Raw genomic sequence first — 16,024 nt, 5'->3', positions numbered from 1 at the left:
ACCGTTCCAATTTCTCATGTGGCCCCTTTGGAAAAATAATTGCCCACCCCTGGTTTAGATGCTCATGGTCACAGTGCAAGTAGCTGATTAATGGAGTATTTAATACACCCCACTTTTATTCTCTCATTGTCTCTTACTGTTTTAGGTGTTGTAGATATAAGGCAGTCTTTGGGTCGTCTTCGTGACTCCATCCTAGATTGCAGCACATTTGAAGTTCATCAGGAAACTTAAAACCCATATAAAATCCATTTATCCGATTTCTAATAGCTACTGTCTGTTAAAAGTCAAATCAATTCTAATTTTAAATAAGACTACTGACTAGTAAACAGTGAGAAATAATTTACCAGGATCATTTTTAGTGTGGTGGCACATTTTCAGGACTAACATTGTTAAAACTCCTAACAGAGTTGCAATTCGTCATACTCTTGTGCTGACTTGGGCCAACTACACTTTCGAGATCAATTAAATAAGTCTTGCCCATATTCTACTTTAATTGCACATACCATTAATCCGTTGGTACTTGTAAAACTCTCGAGTTTTCAGTAAAGGTTGTTGCCTAAAAAGTTACTTCTCAGTGTATATTGAGTTTTTAAATACTCATAAGATGTCTGGAAAAAAACGGCAGCCTACTAATTCTAAATTAAATTCTATTATGCACACTTACATTAAAAGACCTGTAGTGTACAATAATTTCAAGTATGCCTGGCCTGTCTCTTTTTTTTTTTTCTCTGTACATTTCAGACTATAAATGTATCACCAGTTCATGTCACTTGCAGAAAGTATCACATTTATGGGGTGTATTGATAAGGGGTATGAGAAAAATACAGAAGTCAGGTCGAGAACTTTATTTCTTAGTGTCGAAAGTATAACATCAATAAAGCTTGTACTTCTTGTTGGTTTTCACCTCACCAAAGAGCATCTATGTCAATCACTATTTATACAGTGGATGTGGTGTACTGGTACAAGTACTTGGTGGTCCACATCACTGACAGGCTGGACTGGTCTCATAACTCAGAGGAGCTACATAAGAAAGACAACAAAGAGTATTTTTTTTTCTTAGGAATCTTCACTCCTTTAATATGGGCAGTGACATCCTTTACATGTTCTACGACTGTGTGATGGCCAATGCAGTTTTTTATGCTGTGATGTGCTAGGCTGGTAATATTACTTCAAGGGAAGTTCACAGAATTAACAAGTTAATTAAAAAGTCAGGCTCGGTTACGGTAGGCACTCTCAACCCAGTAGAGAGAGTAGGGAAATTGACACTAAAAACGACACTGAGTGCCATTATGAGCAATGCTGCACATCCTCTACTTTCAGCCAACAAATTATTCAGCAGAAGTGTGTCAAAAAACAATGCTAGGTCTTCTTTATACCAACAGCTATACACCTGCATAATGACATATTGCAACTGGTAACTGCCAAGTCAGAAGTTTTCTATCTTTTTAGTAATTCTGGTATATTTTATCAGAAGGGATTTCGTAATACAGTCACATTATTTATATACTGGGGGGTAGCCCCAGGTGCCCAACCCCCAGCTGCAGCCACTCAGCCACTCGTGTTGTGAAGAGGGGGGCTGAACGCACCCCTCCGAAAAACCCTCATAAATGGTGATACAATGGGAAACAACTACATTTTTTTTTTTTTTTTTACCTCCTCTTTGCTTGATCAGCTGTTGGCTTGCTGCTGCTGCCGTGCCGCATGATCTGCATGTCGCATGGTGCTTCAAACATTTAAAAGCCTGTACAGCAGCTGTCCTACTCTTTGTCTTTTATTTCTGGCCCCGGGCATGGTTAAATCTCTTGTCAGTCTTGGTTAAGTCTCGTCTTGCAGGACGTGAGTTTTTGATATTTTTTAGTTTATAATTTAAAAACGTAATAAGAATCTGAAAATCTAACAACGTCACATTAAAGTTCGATAAATTCTGAAAAGAATGATACCAAACATATACTGTATACAGTATGTAGGTTTTAACATAAGCCCGATTTAAAGTGTGACAAAAAAAATGACATAAAAATGTCACATAAAATCGTTCCACAAAATCGTTGGACTTTTAGGCTTAGGATTTTATATATATATATATATATATATATATATATATATATATATATATAGAGTAGATGTATTTATTTATTTTGCTTCTCTAAAAAGTCAAATTTCTACATGGGGACAAATAAGGTTCTGTCTAAAGTTCTTTCTACTGATAAACTCCTAAGTCAGCTGCATTTGAAAATAAATCGTGCCACAGGAAAATGCTGACAATTTCAGTTGAACCAAAAATGTCTCAAAACTATTTTGTTTATATGTCCACTAAAAACAGCCACAACAGACACCTATAAATGAAAGAAGATGGAAAACACTAACTGTAGTAATGGGAAAGGAGAACAGTTTGCACAATTGATTTAACAAGTCATTTAAATGATCAAATAATGTGTTTTTGTTAATTGCTGGGACGTCTCCAGTGAAGGTACAAAGATCATGACAGTGTTTGGGTGCCCTAAACCTGAAGGCTCTGCCCTTCGCATTAGTTTATTGAAATTTTTAGCTGACTTTCATTTCAAGGTGGCCTTATATTGTAGGCCTAAAGAATTTATTTAAGGGCAAGGGGTCTAAAAATGTACAAGTTAATATGTGAAAATTAGGTGTAAAGGAATTTAAAAACTGGAATATATGTTCAGACTCATTAGTTCCTATTCTGATCATTGCTGCTGTATTTGACTTAACTGTATAGTATTAAGTAAAGAATTTGAACAGTATTGAACAATAAATAGTAAGTTTTACCTGAGTAAACTAATGTTTCAAGATGCTGCAACACTTCATGTGGTCAGAATGGATGTTAATGATTTTGCCCATTCATTGATTACAGAAGTGGCTGGAGGGGCTTTCAATTCTTATACCTTTCCTTTGAATACTAAAATAACTAAACATGTCTGGCATGTAAAAAAGTTTGTAATGTCTTTTAGAAGAAGCTAGGCAGAACATAGCACATCTACACACATCACATATAAGCCTTGGGGAGGCATGAGAAGAAGTTCACTTACAGTACATTAAATTGTAATTTACAGATCAACCTACAAAATGCACACAAATATATTTTAAATATCTAATTAATTTTTAAGTTGAAAAATGTATTGTGTACTTCAGAAGAAATACATTTTAGTTTGTTTTGTGTGCATAAGAATTACTTAGGAATGCTTTGGAATCACTTCAGTTTTTTTTTTTTTGCCTGGCACCTCCTGACTTACAAGAAAACCCCCACATATGTTTGCCAATTAACTCAAGTTGATGTCTAGTTATGCAAGACATCAAGCTTTTTTGGGTGTCCTCCCCATTTTTGGCCCTCTAGACCCATTATTTGACTATATTTTGTGTAGGAAATTACACCCTTATGGTGTATTGTACAAAAATAATCAGAAGGACTTGAAGTTGTGCATCACTAGACCTAAGGTGTTAATCCCTTAATAGAATAGGAGAAAAAAATGTGTATCAGTAATATAAGTATTTGGAGTATTGTTTAATGCTATTTTGAGTTTGCTGATCACAAATATGATATTTAAGAGTGACTCCTAGATGGTCAAAAATGACACATTTCAATCATAAGCATGTGGGGTATTGTTTTAGACTATTTTTAGCCAGTTATTAAGAATATTAAGTTAGTTTTGATTTTTGGTTCTTTACTAGGGATCTAGTCCTCTATGGACCTCAAACAGAGGAAGAAAGATTACAAAATTCTATTACAATCAAGAACATTATAGCTTTAAACATTTAAATTGAACACATTTTATTATTTCTAGTATTTGATACTGCTGTTCTTATCTATGACTTACTTCTTCCTCATGAAGTAAATCATTACATTTCTTATGAACACCCTTTATTAGGGTGTTTTTCATTAATTTGTACAGCCATAGCATTTAATAAACAAAAAAGTATGTACAATTTATATATGAATAAACTTTAAGATTGTGTTTCACACAGTAGACTTTCTGTGAATAAAAATCATCAATTAATCCGTCTCCCCCTTCCAATCTGTAATCAAATGCCAGAGTAGTAAAAATCACTAAGGGGGAGCCCTTGAACCCAAAATAAAGAATCCATCAGTGCAGCCCCTTTTTTGCACTGTGCAGTACATAGTGCATACAGGTTCTGTTTTGCCATCAGCACAGGATGGTAGGCAGTCAGCAGATAGACTTAAGTACATTTATTGAAATGAAAGCTAAAATAAAAATCAGCTTAAAAAATGCAAGTGAATTAAAGTTTATTATTTTTGTTTTTTTTGCTTGGTTATTGTAGAACATTTCACAGGTTCTATCTACACGGATAAGCTTTCATTTAAAAAATAACCTTCAGTAGGCTACAGTCAGTTATATATAAACCAATGACTGATTAACACTGCTCCATTAAAGTGAAAATCAAAAAAGGGATCCAATCCATGTGCACCCTACTCAAAGATATGCTGAGAGGTGATTGCATTTGGGGAAAATGCAATAACTCCTTGTCTCCCATAATATTAAACATTAGAAGTGGTAGTAATAATGAAATTAATTCATGACTGCTTCATTACGGATTGTATCAAAGGCAGGAGGGAGAAATGAATGTAGGTATGTACTATATATTTTCAACTTCAGCAAACCTTCCTTGACAGCAAAATATATCTGATCCTACGATTACTAGTACAGTGGTGTACAATTTTAGCCTTTTTGAGGTATAGACCGAACATGTCAGCTCAGCGAGTTTTTATTTTCTTTTTCACATTAAAATATTTTGACTCATTTTCTTATGCACATATGACATGTTTATTCATTTTTTAAATGTCTCACTATCCCTGATTTAAGTGCCAGAAGCTATTTTGCCCTCTGGCACTTCAGTTTAACATTACTGCTGCCAGCAGCAGAACTCTGTGTTTAATAAACTCAGAATTGATCACATCATCCTAATTGCATTGCATCAGAGTATTTCTGTATATTACATAAATGTGTGCAGCTATCAGACTGTCAGTAGTAGCATACCGCAAAGAATGATAAATACATTATTTCAAATTTGCAATACAGGCATTTAATGGACCATGTTTCCCTCCTGGAATGTCATTGGTTTTCTAACTTATTTTCATAGTCCAAACTTTGAAACATGCAGAGATTGTATAATGCATATACCGATATATATGTATATTTATAAACTGTATATTTTAACTAGGAACAGTCTTTAATGAGCAACTATATAACTTTCACACTCCCAGTGTAATTATATGCTGTATAAAACAAACTGTTAAATACTTGACATAGTGTTAAAGCTTCCCAGCGTGCTGTTTAAACCAATATCCTAGGCAGTTTGTTTCATATGTTTACACTTCAATGTGTAAATATTGTTATCAAGTTAAAAAAACAAACAAAAAAAAAAAAACTTTCTTTCAGTTTAAGGCCCATGTTAATCAAAGTACTTGCTGTTCAGTAACATTTTAGTTACAGTACAGCATACACACTTCTTACCTTTACTTTGCTGCTTCTGCTATTTACAACATTTTATGAAGTTCAAAGTAATTCAACATGACATCGGTACCAAAATTAAGTAACTAATTTTAGATATTTCTTAATTATTTAAATGTGTGCAAAATTTCAAAAGCTTCCACAAATTACTTCAAGATATTCCTGAAATGTATTAAAGCTGTTTGTTAGCACTTTACTTATTTTAAACTACTTTTAAAACATCAAATGACTTAGACATATTTTAAAATGTGTAAAGATGTGTTTAAATAACACACATGTTATATATAACTGAATAGTATTTTAACTTGCCATAGAACTCAAAATGATTTATTCGTTGAGAATAAATAATGAGGTATATACATATATACGGTGTTGTGGTGATTAACAGTGCCACTTACACATGTATGCTGTTGATTTGTTCCTTATGGGGTTCCAGTTTTGAAGGTTGCACAGGTGAAATATTTGAAAGTTATGTACAAACTTACCTGTCATCCAGCCCTGCCCTCTATTGGTCTCTCAAGAAACCAAGCAATCACCAGCCCAGCCACTAGACCCATCTCTTCCCTTACCTATAAATCTACACATATTTAGGAAGTCATCATCATTATTGAACCAGCACAGCAGCAATAAAATATAATGTTCCCAAGTTCACTTCTTTTTTTTTTCTTTTCATCACCATCATTAAATGGATTAGCCATTTAATGCTGTTCTGGCATTTTGTTTGCTTTATTTATGTCAGACTAATAACTAAATGGAGCAAAAAAATTGTACTACTTGAAATAACTAAGTAAATGCGAAACATGACTTACATTGCATCCTCCAAAAACAGCATTTCATTCTGTCTTAATTTTCTTTAGATTGTATACAAAAAACATTTTGCCTTACCTTATAATCAAGTGTAAATGCATTTAAATAGATAGTTTACAATCAAATTTAGTTTGCCTGGTAAAACTATAGAAATGAGGAATTTCTCGCAGCGTGTAGTAATAACTGCTTTCCACTACTAGCCAATGTTCATCATCTAATCTTCTGATATTGCAAAGAATTCAGAGCCTGGAAGTTCATCATAGGATTAAGATGAATTCTAGTTTTATGGTTAAAATCCCATATAATATAACTTGATAAACCAGGAAAATCCCATTGCACTTTCAAGGCAAAAAACTTGAAAGGCAATGGCTACTGCTAATATTATTCTAATATATTGCAAATTCACAAAAACAATATATGTGCATGCATTGACAGTGCAATCAATAAACTATGAACGCTAACTGCCTTTTAAAAAATTTGGATTGGAACAAAAACCTGTGACAATTGCAGGCCCCAAGCAACAAACCTTGTTCTAAGTACATACCAATTGTTCTTGAATTGGAGTTTTGCTAAGTGCAATATATAGATCTTGCCACAACTATAGCAATAACTGCCTAATGCCAGCGTAGTGCAGGAAGTCTATCTGCTTGTAGGCATATACTCTTTCTTAACAAAAATATGATGTTTTTGTGCATTTTTTAAATTAATAAAACTCACAACTTTCTGTTTTCATACAAACATATTTTCACGTATTTCAACCATCATGGAAAAAAAGAGGTATTTCCCAGCAGCATTATCTTCTGAAAGTGTTCTTTCATTGAAAAAACTAACAACAACAGAAATGTATTTTTTGTATTGCCCAGATAATATAAGTCAAGGCTTAACATGGAGGCTGTGGCTTTGCTTACTATTGACTATAAACATACCTACAAAGAGTCAAGAATAAAATGAGACAAGAAACGCTTTACTATGATAGGAAACAAAAATACATTTTTTTGTCACCATGCTGTGAAAACAACATTTTGTGGGATTAAGGCACAGAAAATAGTGTCTTCAGTAAAACTGATAGGAATTTCTGACTGCCTAAACTGAAATTACATGTAACCACCACAAAAATGTTGTACATGGTGTCTTTGTTTAGTTTCTGCGTCTAAGTTCAATTTTAAATTTTTCCTTGATATTATATCTGTTAACCAATATTAAAAATACACTTCACCACATAATGGGAAACTCAGGTAGGTATTTGTGGTACCAGTAATTGGTATTTGTGGTACCAATTATTACTTAATTAACATTAAATATTAAATTCTTCTTGTTTGGTCTAGTCAGACAATAATGTATGAATGGCACACCACTAGTCACCATGTTGCTAACATGTTCCAAGGGCCTGTTTGTACTATTTGGGATCCTGGTTTTTCTTTTGACATACCTGAGACAGTCATCTGCTATGCAGTTTGAAAAAGTTTATCGTTCACTGCAATTTAAATTTTTAAGGGTAGAGGTATAGTGTTAGAAAAAGATCTTGCTTCTATTATACAGTTATTTCTGGATAGATTTTTATATTCTGAATGTTTTTTTTACTTTATTTTCTGCTTTTGAGTGTCATTTTTATTTGTAGTTTATTACCAGAAGACCGAATATATATACATGATGTAATCAATAACCTTATGCTTACTTATTTAGTAAATCAATTATGTTTTTAAAAATGTTATTTTTTGTCTTATAACGTAGAATGTCATTTTATAAGAAAATGAGTATCGCCTAATTAAACGTTAATAAATCAGATAATTCAGCAGTCAAAGTCATGACTCAGAAGTAAATTTAAAAAAAGTGATATTCTTCATAGTGTTTTTAATGTTTGTCTCACCTTTTGTTTCATGATATTAATGAACATGCTGTATATTTATACTCTTCCAACTGAATATCCCATACACATTTTGTATTTTCATGTTGGTAAACAATGACTTACAACCCCTCTATAACATGATGAAAGTAATGTTTGCAGAAGCTCTCTATAGCCTTAATTGTGAGAAACTGACTGGCTGAAAAAATATGCCTGTTTACTATTGCCCATTTCTCACAGTATTACAATAGAATGAGGAAAATCATAATCACTGGATTACAAATGTCACTGTTTGCAATGTTTGCTTTATGCTGTTTGTTGCATATATCTCTTACTGCCAGATTTTTAAAATATAATTTTACTTTAATAAACTAGTATTAGGCAATCACCCAAAACAACACAGCATACTTATCTAGAAGTTTCTGATAGCAGCTGAAGTGGGATATTTTAACTCTTCCTTGAGAAGCAGAATACAAAAAGTTTACAGCAAAGTAAGATTTTTGAGCATCTAAATATATTTTAAGGAGATGAACATCTGAGAAATAGTGTCATTACCGGTGTTACTGACAAACATATACCCAGCCTGCTTATTTTAACAAACTAAGTTAAAAAAAATAATAATAAAAAAAAACCAGTATGCTCTAAGTTTAGCCATTGGCTGTGAAGGCTAATGGAACAGAACAGGATTCAAAAATAGTCTTTTAGATGCACTGAGTCTTGTAAAGAAAAAAATTGAATGTGTTATATTGAAATCATTTCATAGCTTCAAATCCCATGGAATTCAATTTGACAATGGCCAGGCAGAAATGATTTATTCTCCTTGCTTGCAGGAGAGGTTTAGGCTTCCTCCTTTAGTACACCTATGACTATCAACATTTTCAGTTTCCACAATGGGAAAAACAAACTAAATTTTCTGTTTCATTTTCTTTTGCAGGTGGTCCGGCCAATCTGACATGTAGAGCCTTTTTTGGCTACAGTGGAGATGTAGTGCCTGTCATTTACTGGATGAAAGGAGAGAAGTTTATTGAAGATCTGGATGAAAGTCGAGTTCAGGAAAGTGAAATAAGGTAAATAATATATATATATATATATATATATATATATATATATATACACACACACACACACTCACACACACACACATATATTCTTTATATAATATATATAATATACACACACACACATACATAGTCTTTATACAAAGACACTGCAGATACGTAGTGTGTGTATGCATCTCAATAAAATATATTCAGAAATTAAACATAGATATTTTATTAAGAAAAACAAAGTCACAATGTGGTCATTTTTTATTACTATTTGGTTTATTTTTTGCATGAGTATGTTACTGGCTTTTCACATGAATGTAATGTGTAATATAAGAAAACCTCCTATTTTTTATTAAGCTTAAACATTTAAAAGATATTTCAGTTTTTTTTTTATGAGGTGATGCCTTTTCAGAAATTATCCCTAATTACATTATTTCATTAATTTTACTATTTGGACTAATTAGGAACATGAAAGTGTCTTTGGGCAAAGAAACTGCAGCTAAGGAAAGCTTAGTTATTAAGGGCCTAACCACCACTGAAAAGAAAGTCAGGAGAGCCAACTACAAGTAACAAAGCAAACCTTTAAAAGCAGCAAGGATGAAGAGTATCATTTTCCCAGATATAGAATTATTCTAAAATGTTATTGATTAAATCCTGCCATATTTCAAAAAAAAATTTTGAACAGATCCTCTGAGTAAGAATTTGATTTTTTCCTATTTCAAATAGCTTAGAACATCAGTTGCCCACTGATTTATAAGAGGTGGGGTGGGTTTCTTCCAGTAAGGTAAGTCTACATACTAGTAGTGAGGTAAAGGTAATTACAATTTGTTTGTCCTTCTCCACTTTACCCACCAAACATAGCTGTTAATGGGTTAGGAGTGACTCTGACACCAACGCTATCTGATAGGAATTCAAAGATTTTTGTACAAAATTATCTTAATTTGGTGCACACCAAAAACATATGCTAGATTACAAAGTTCACAGGTTGAATCTTGCCCTAGAAACATTTTGGACAATTTTAAATGTGATAAATGTGCTTGACAGAAGATTTTAAGTTTAATTATTGAGTTCTTTGTGCATATGAAGCTCGAGTGTATTTTGTGCATGGCTGCCTTCCACTCCTTGTCTAAAATATTAAGTGAAAGATTCTTTCCCCATTGTACTCTGGGATCTTTGAAAGGAAGGTTTTTACAAAATGTAGAGATGTTCTTTGAGTATTCAAGAGTATACAATATTTCTTCTGAAATTGAAAAAGTAGAAAGTGAGGAAATTGGGCAGGTTCAGTTCATGTAGAGGTGCAACAGATGCTTCTCTGTCTTAAAGCGCTTCCCACATTGGTTCCATATTCTGAGTGAATGAAGAACATTTGGATTATTAGTGTATTGACGATAATTTAAGATATGGAAGAAGATGATCCGCTGTGGCAACCCCTAACGGGAGCAGCCGAAAGAAGAAGAAGAAGTGTATTGACAATAATTTGCATTTACTGGGGCACAGAGCAGGTAATATAAAGAAGTACTCCAAGATTTTAATTCTGTTGCAGATAAAAAGGCTTTTGTGTATTCATTGTAGAAGTTGTTGAGATGAGAGTGTTTTCAAGTTCTCTAATTACTCCTTAGCACACTCTGCACAATGTAAATAAAACTCTAAGCCATAACTTCCTCAACATGACTGAGATCATTTCTGTTATTTCCTTTTATGGGATTGTTGGTCTGCAGTTGGACTGCTTATAATAATTCATATGTGTAATAATATTTTTAATGGCGATCTTGATTTTATATTTTCTCTTTATTTTATTGATTGATTTTATATTTTCTCTCCTATGATGCCAGTTTTGCAACATATACACCCATATATTTTCCATCCATGTCAACATTTGTCATGCATGCAATATAACTAGAAGTAGGAGTAAAAGGAGATCCTTCACACGCACTTAAGTCACACACTGTGGATCTGTACTTGGGAATGATCTTCCCTATACGGAATAAATATTTATCATTACAACCTTTAAAAAAATATCTAGATGAACTACTGGAACCATTTAGCTATTATCTGTCCAGCAGGCCTGATGGACTGAATAGTTGCCTCAGGTTTGTCAAACATATGTCTTAATCAAAGCAGTGTAGACGACAGTTTACGCAGACAAGCATTAATGACAACATAAGATAATAAGCTGATTACATCATTGAGCATAAGCCACTAACCACACCAAATCTAAAATATTTTATCAAAATCAGTCAGCAATGTTACCATTTCACTGACAATTTTCTCATAATTTGCAGAAACGTACATAAACTTTGTTCTTTTTCACAAGAGGGCTGTTTTCTGCCATGAGAACTGCATTTTTCTTTTAAAACACAGAGTAAACACGAGTAAAGCAAGCTTCTGGTCAGCAAGTTTGCTGATTACGACATGAATTCTGCAGTGGTATGACATATGAATTTGGCAGAACTATTGTCTATGTCTGATGTTAGTGACATGTAATATTTGAGGCAAACCTTTTTTTAACAAGTGAAATTAATGCTAACATGCAGGACTGTCCTGGGAAATAAAGGGATTCTAGTTGCCCTACTTTTAGTTTGTTAACTTTTCTGCTTCACATATCATTCAAAATACTGAACATTTGCTTCTGAATTTGTACTCCTTGAAGATATCATAATGTCTTTGTAAACAAGATATGAGTACTGACTGATAATTTTCATTTTTACATTGGTTCTTTCTATTCCATTCTAGCAACACACTTTATAAATACATTTTACAAATGTTCTTTAGGCAAATGCCATCTGGAATCACCACCTTTCTTCAAGGTCAGACATTAAAAAAAAACTATAAAACAAATGCATCTTACAGCATTTATAATTCTGAAAGCCAATGTGCTAAAGATCCATCTTAACAATTTTATGTAATTTATATAATCAGCGTGCAAATGTATTATGACCCACACTTTTATATAATATCTTGTGGGTGATTTTCCTTATTATGAAACTAAACAAGCAGCTGTACATAGCAAAGCAAACAAGACAGTTTTTCACTCACTCAATTTTTGAATGCTGATATTTGTACTGTAGGGACACAATGACTGAGTGCTTATCCTGATCGTACCAACTGAATGCCAGAAACCAACCCTTTATATTGCATTGTCACCATCATCACAGGCCACAAGCACTCACAGCAAAATGAATGTCAACAGCCATCAACTACATGTGTTTGAAATGAGGGAGGAAGCCAAAATACCTGAGCAATACCAATGCAAACATAGTAAGAATGTACACCAACACTCACCAACAATAACCATAATTCAAAGTATTGAAAATAAAGGTCACTAGAAGAGCTGGGTTTTGTAAGAACAGTCTACAAATTTGTGAAATGTGTGCAAAAAGATTATATAATTTTCAGAAGTAAATATAAATAAATAAACAAAAAATAAAAGTCTCTCTTACAAGCAATGGTATTTAGGAAGTCATCCAGGAGACTTAGAACGAGCTTCAATGATGTGAATGTCACATGGGAAGTGGAAATTGCCTACAACATTAAAAAAATAAAAGTTTTTTTGGGAAGTCTTGTTTGAGAAGGGCATTTCACTAGTTTGCTGAATCAAATTATTTTTATAATGTCTTTTATGAGGGCAGAGTGGTAGCTGTGAGGCTAAATTCGAAGATTGCCCTTAACCTGCAATTGCTTCATCCTAGTTATGATGTTAATCTACATCCAGCCATGCAAGCTGGTTCTCCAACTTGCAGGGAAAACTTGGGGGTTGGTGGCAGGATTTGGCACTCCAGCTACCATTAAAAAAAAAAAAAAAAAAAACAATCCTCACACGGTTCCAGTGTGGTGCTGAGGTGTCACCCGTTGCACTCGAGTCCCAATCCATATAGTTCGTTGTGTGGTGGACATGGCAGCACGCTATCAGTGCATGCTCCCAACCTCTTTCCTTTTATCAGTGTGCCTGATTGTATATAATGCCTGTAATTCTTGCTTTGAGAAACGCCAGAATGCATTTAAAATTTATTAGCATTAAATAACATTCCCCATAACCAAAGAGCAACATCTACACAATGAAAAGATATATATATATATATATATATATATATATATATATATATATATATATACAGTATATATATATATATATATATATATATATATATATATATATATATATATATATATATATATATATATATAAAATTTATATTATTTATAGCGCTTTTCTCAGTACTCAATATCTTGTACATGGAGTTTACTCATGGTAATAATGAAGACATTCAACTTAATGTACTGAAACATCAGTATATTCAGCTGAATGGCAATGTCTGCAATATTGTTTTGTAGCCATGTCTCACTAAAACTAAAAATGCAGTAGTGGCTCATTTCATTCTGGGTAGTCTGTTGTAGACAACCATAGTCCCATTTGTCATCCAACAAGAAGTCATTGGAAAACAGGATGTGCTTCTGATCAGATTAGCCTATAGTAGGTGCAAATTTGCTTGCTAAATTTCAGTTGTGTTAAACACAGCTTATGGTGCCTCCTTACCTGGGCATCTACATCAGTCAATACCACGGTCTCACTGCTTTGTCTGCACAGCACTCAAAGGCTATAGAGCTTTTCTGTCACTGGTGTGCTCAGGTAAGTCATGCAATGTTTACCAAATTTCTACAGAGTCATATATGTTTGTAGTGTTACTGCAGATACCAATCTCTGTCAATTTTTTGTCAGATTAAGATGAGAAATATTTAACACACACAACCATTTTTTCTAAATGTAGAGATGTCAAAGTTATTACTGATTTTTCTTAAAAAGCAATACATTGGCTGGTGGATACTAACTATAACAGTTGTAGTTCATCTTGACATAAATTAAATAGTTTAATGATTTTAAGCCTTAAAGAAGATATGGTCTGGCAAATTTCTTTGTATAATTTTACAAGAGGATTATTACGGTTATTTATCTTCTTCACATTGTTGCTTGTCTATGTCAGTTTATTGTATTTCTTGCACTCTGGTAATGTGTGATATGGATGTTTTGCACAAGGGGCTTGATTAGGTTGTGAGATTCCATTTTTGAAGTAAGGCTGCTTCTTTTAGCAAATGGCCAGAGTATTGAACGACTGATCTTACAACTAGTGATTGCCACTGGACACTCTAGGATTTCAGAAAGTGTCCACTTTTGTGTAGTCCCCTGGACAGTGAGGAAGGCATGCACAATTACTTTTAAGGAAGAGTGCAACTAATGCTAATTGGATCAAACTTCACTTCCAGGCACAGGTCTAAACACGTTCACAAGTACCTGACAGTGCCTATCAGAATAAGTAAGAAATCAGCTTGCATTTATGACTTTTGTAATAAATGTCAATCATGTACTTCTTGGTCTGGCACAGTCTATTGAGATATCACCTTATTTTGTATAACTACTACCAAACGACATTAAAAACATTGATGAACAAATGCTGGCTAATGGTGCAACTGAAGGAGGATCTTAGCTCAGCTCAACAAGCAGTTTAAAACATTGTCCACTCTGGAATGGAGATGTGAGTAATCCAAGGTTATGATAGTTTTGCCTTTTTATATTAGTTTTTATTTCTATATTTTTTCTGACCTTACTTGGAAATTCAGTTTAGTTTTATACTGTGCAAAGTTAGAAGAATATCAGTTAAATTAACAAAAAGTTATAGATTGAAAGATAACAGTATAGTAGAACATAACAAATAAGTAAAATTATGTGAATAAAGTAGAATTAAGTGTTAAGGTGCAATAGTGTAGTAATTATTGTGCAAAACCAAAGTTAGACTGGTGCATAGTTAAATGAGGCAGTTTGTTTGTTTGCGCTACTGCGATCTTTACTTTTTTTTTTTATATTTTATAATTTTCCTGCTTTCATATCTTTTAACTTTCTCCACGTGTATAGCGCCGTTTTTGTTTTTTTTTTAGCCTTTCTAATTTCACTGGTTTCATAGTCTCTAACCTGCTCTGCATGTGTTTAGCGTCAACGTTTGTAAACGTCTTTATGAAGTTCTAGTTTGTCATTTTACTCATTGTCTTTTAATTCTGAGCCGTACAGTACAATACATATAACAGAATAAATCCTCAATACAAAAATAAAAATCCTAGAAGTACGGAGTAGAATTTCACATTAGATGATATCACATAATATGATTTGGATTTGTTTCAAGTCCTGGAGACCTCATTCATCAAGCTGCCTCCCCCATTTTGCCATTCCACATCTGAAATAGCGCTAATCCGATGAAAGAACCCCTCATTCCCACGTCCCCATTCACCAGGGATGACTTTACCTTAGGCAGGCAATCTACAATTTAAAGAGATTGTTATTTTCTTGTGAACTGTTACATATGCATTATTTTTACTTTAAAACCTTTTGTAAAAACAATACTTGTTTCTTTATTTCCTGCCCCGCACGAGGTTACATCTCTTTTTTCCCAGACTATAATACTGCTTGTGTTGTGAAGGGTGTTGCGGCTGAACGTACGCTAAGGATATGCCTTTGGATCATTTGCTGTCTTTTTGCTACTTGCTAGCTGCCTCTTCTGCCTGTCGCATGTCGTTGTTTTAAGAGCTCCGAGCACACGATGCTTGCCAGCCAAAAGCAATCCAACAACTGCTAGCTTAGAGGTCTGTTGACTTGTTTTAAATGATGGCTCACTGCCTGGTCTCGCGTGACTTTGTAAAAGCAATACCTGTCATTTATTTCTGGCACCGGGCGTGTTTGAATTCTTTCTTGCAGGATGTATAACGCTGCTCGCGTTCGTTTGGGGTAGCTGCCGTCGCGCTACCCTTTGATCTTTTTAAAGCCTGGACCGCCGCTGTCCTTTTTGCTACGGCCCTGGGACAAT

At 33.7% G+C, this 16,024-nt stretch overlaps 1 protein-coding gene across 1 annotated transcript in view; it reads left to right on the top strand.

Moving 5' to 3' along the window:
- LOC114650341 (interleukin-1 receptor accessory protein-like 1) overlaps positions 1 to 16,024 on the top strand; it is a 1,087,089-nt gene that overhangs the window by 812,270 nt on the left and 258,795 nt on the right. The window contains exon 6 of the mRNA XM_051926626.1: positions 9,065 to 9,197. Coding sequence (XP_051782586.1) covers positions 9,065 to 9,197 — 133 coding nt within the window. The remainder of the gene's footprint in view (positions 1 to 9,064; positions 9,198 to 16,024) is intronic.

The sequence above is a fragment of the Erpetoichthys calabaricus genome, chromosome 4, assembly GCF_900747795.2.
Source record: "Erpetoichthys calabaricus chromosome 4, fErpCal1.3, whole genome shotgun sequence".
In the NCBI taxonomy this organism is placed as follows: Eukaryota; Metazoa; Chordata; class Cladistia; order Polypteriformes; family Polypteridae; genus Erpetoichthys; species Erpetoichthys calabaricus.
The sequence above is the reverse complement of the archived record's forward strand: the minus strand, read 5'-3'. Positions and strand labels throughout refer to the sequence as shown.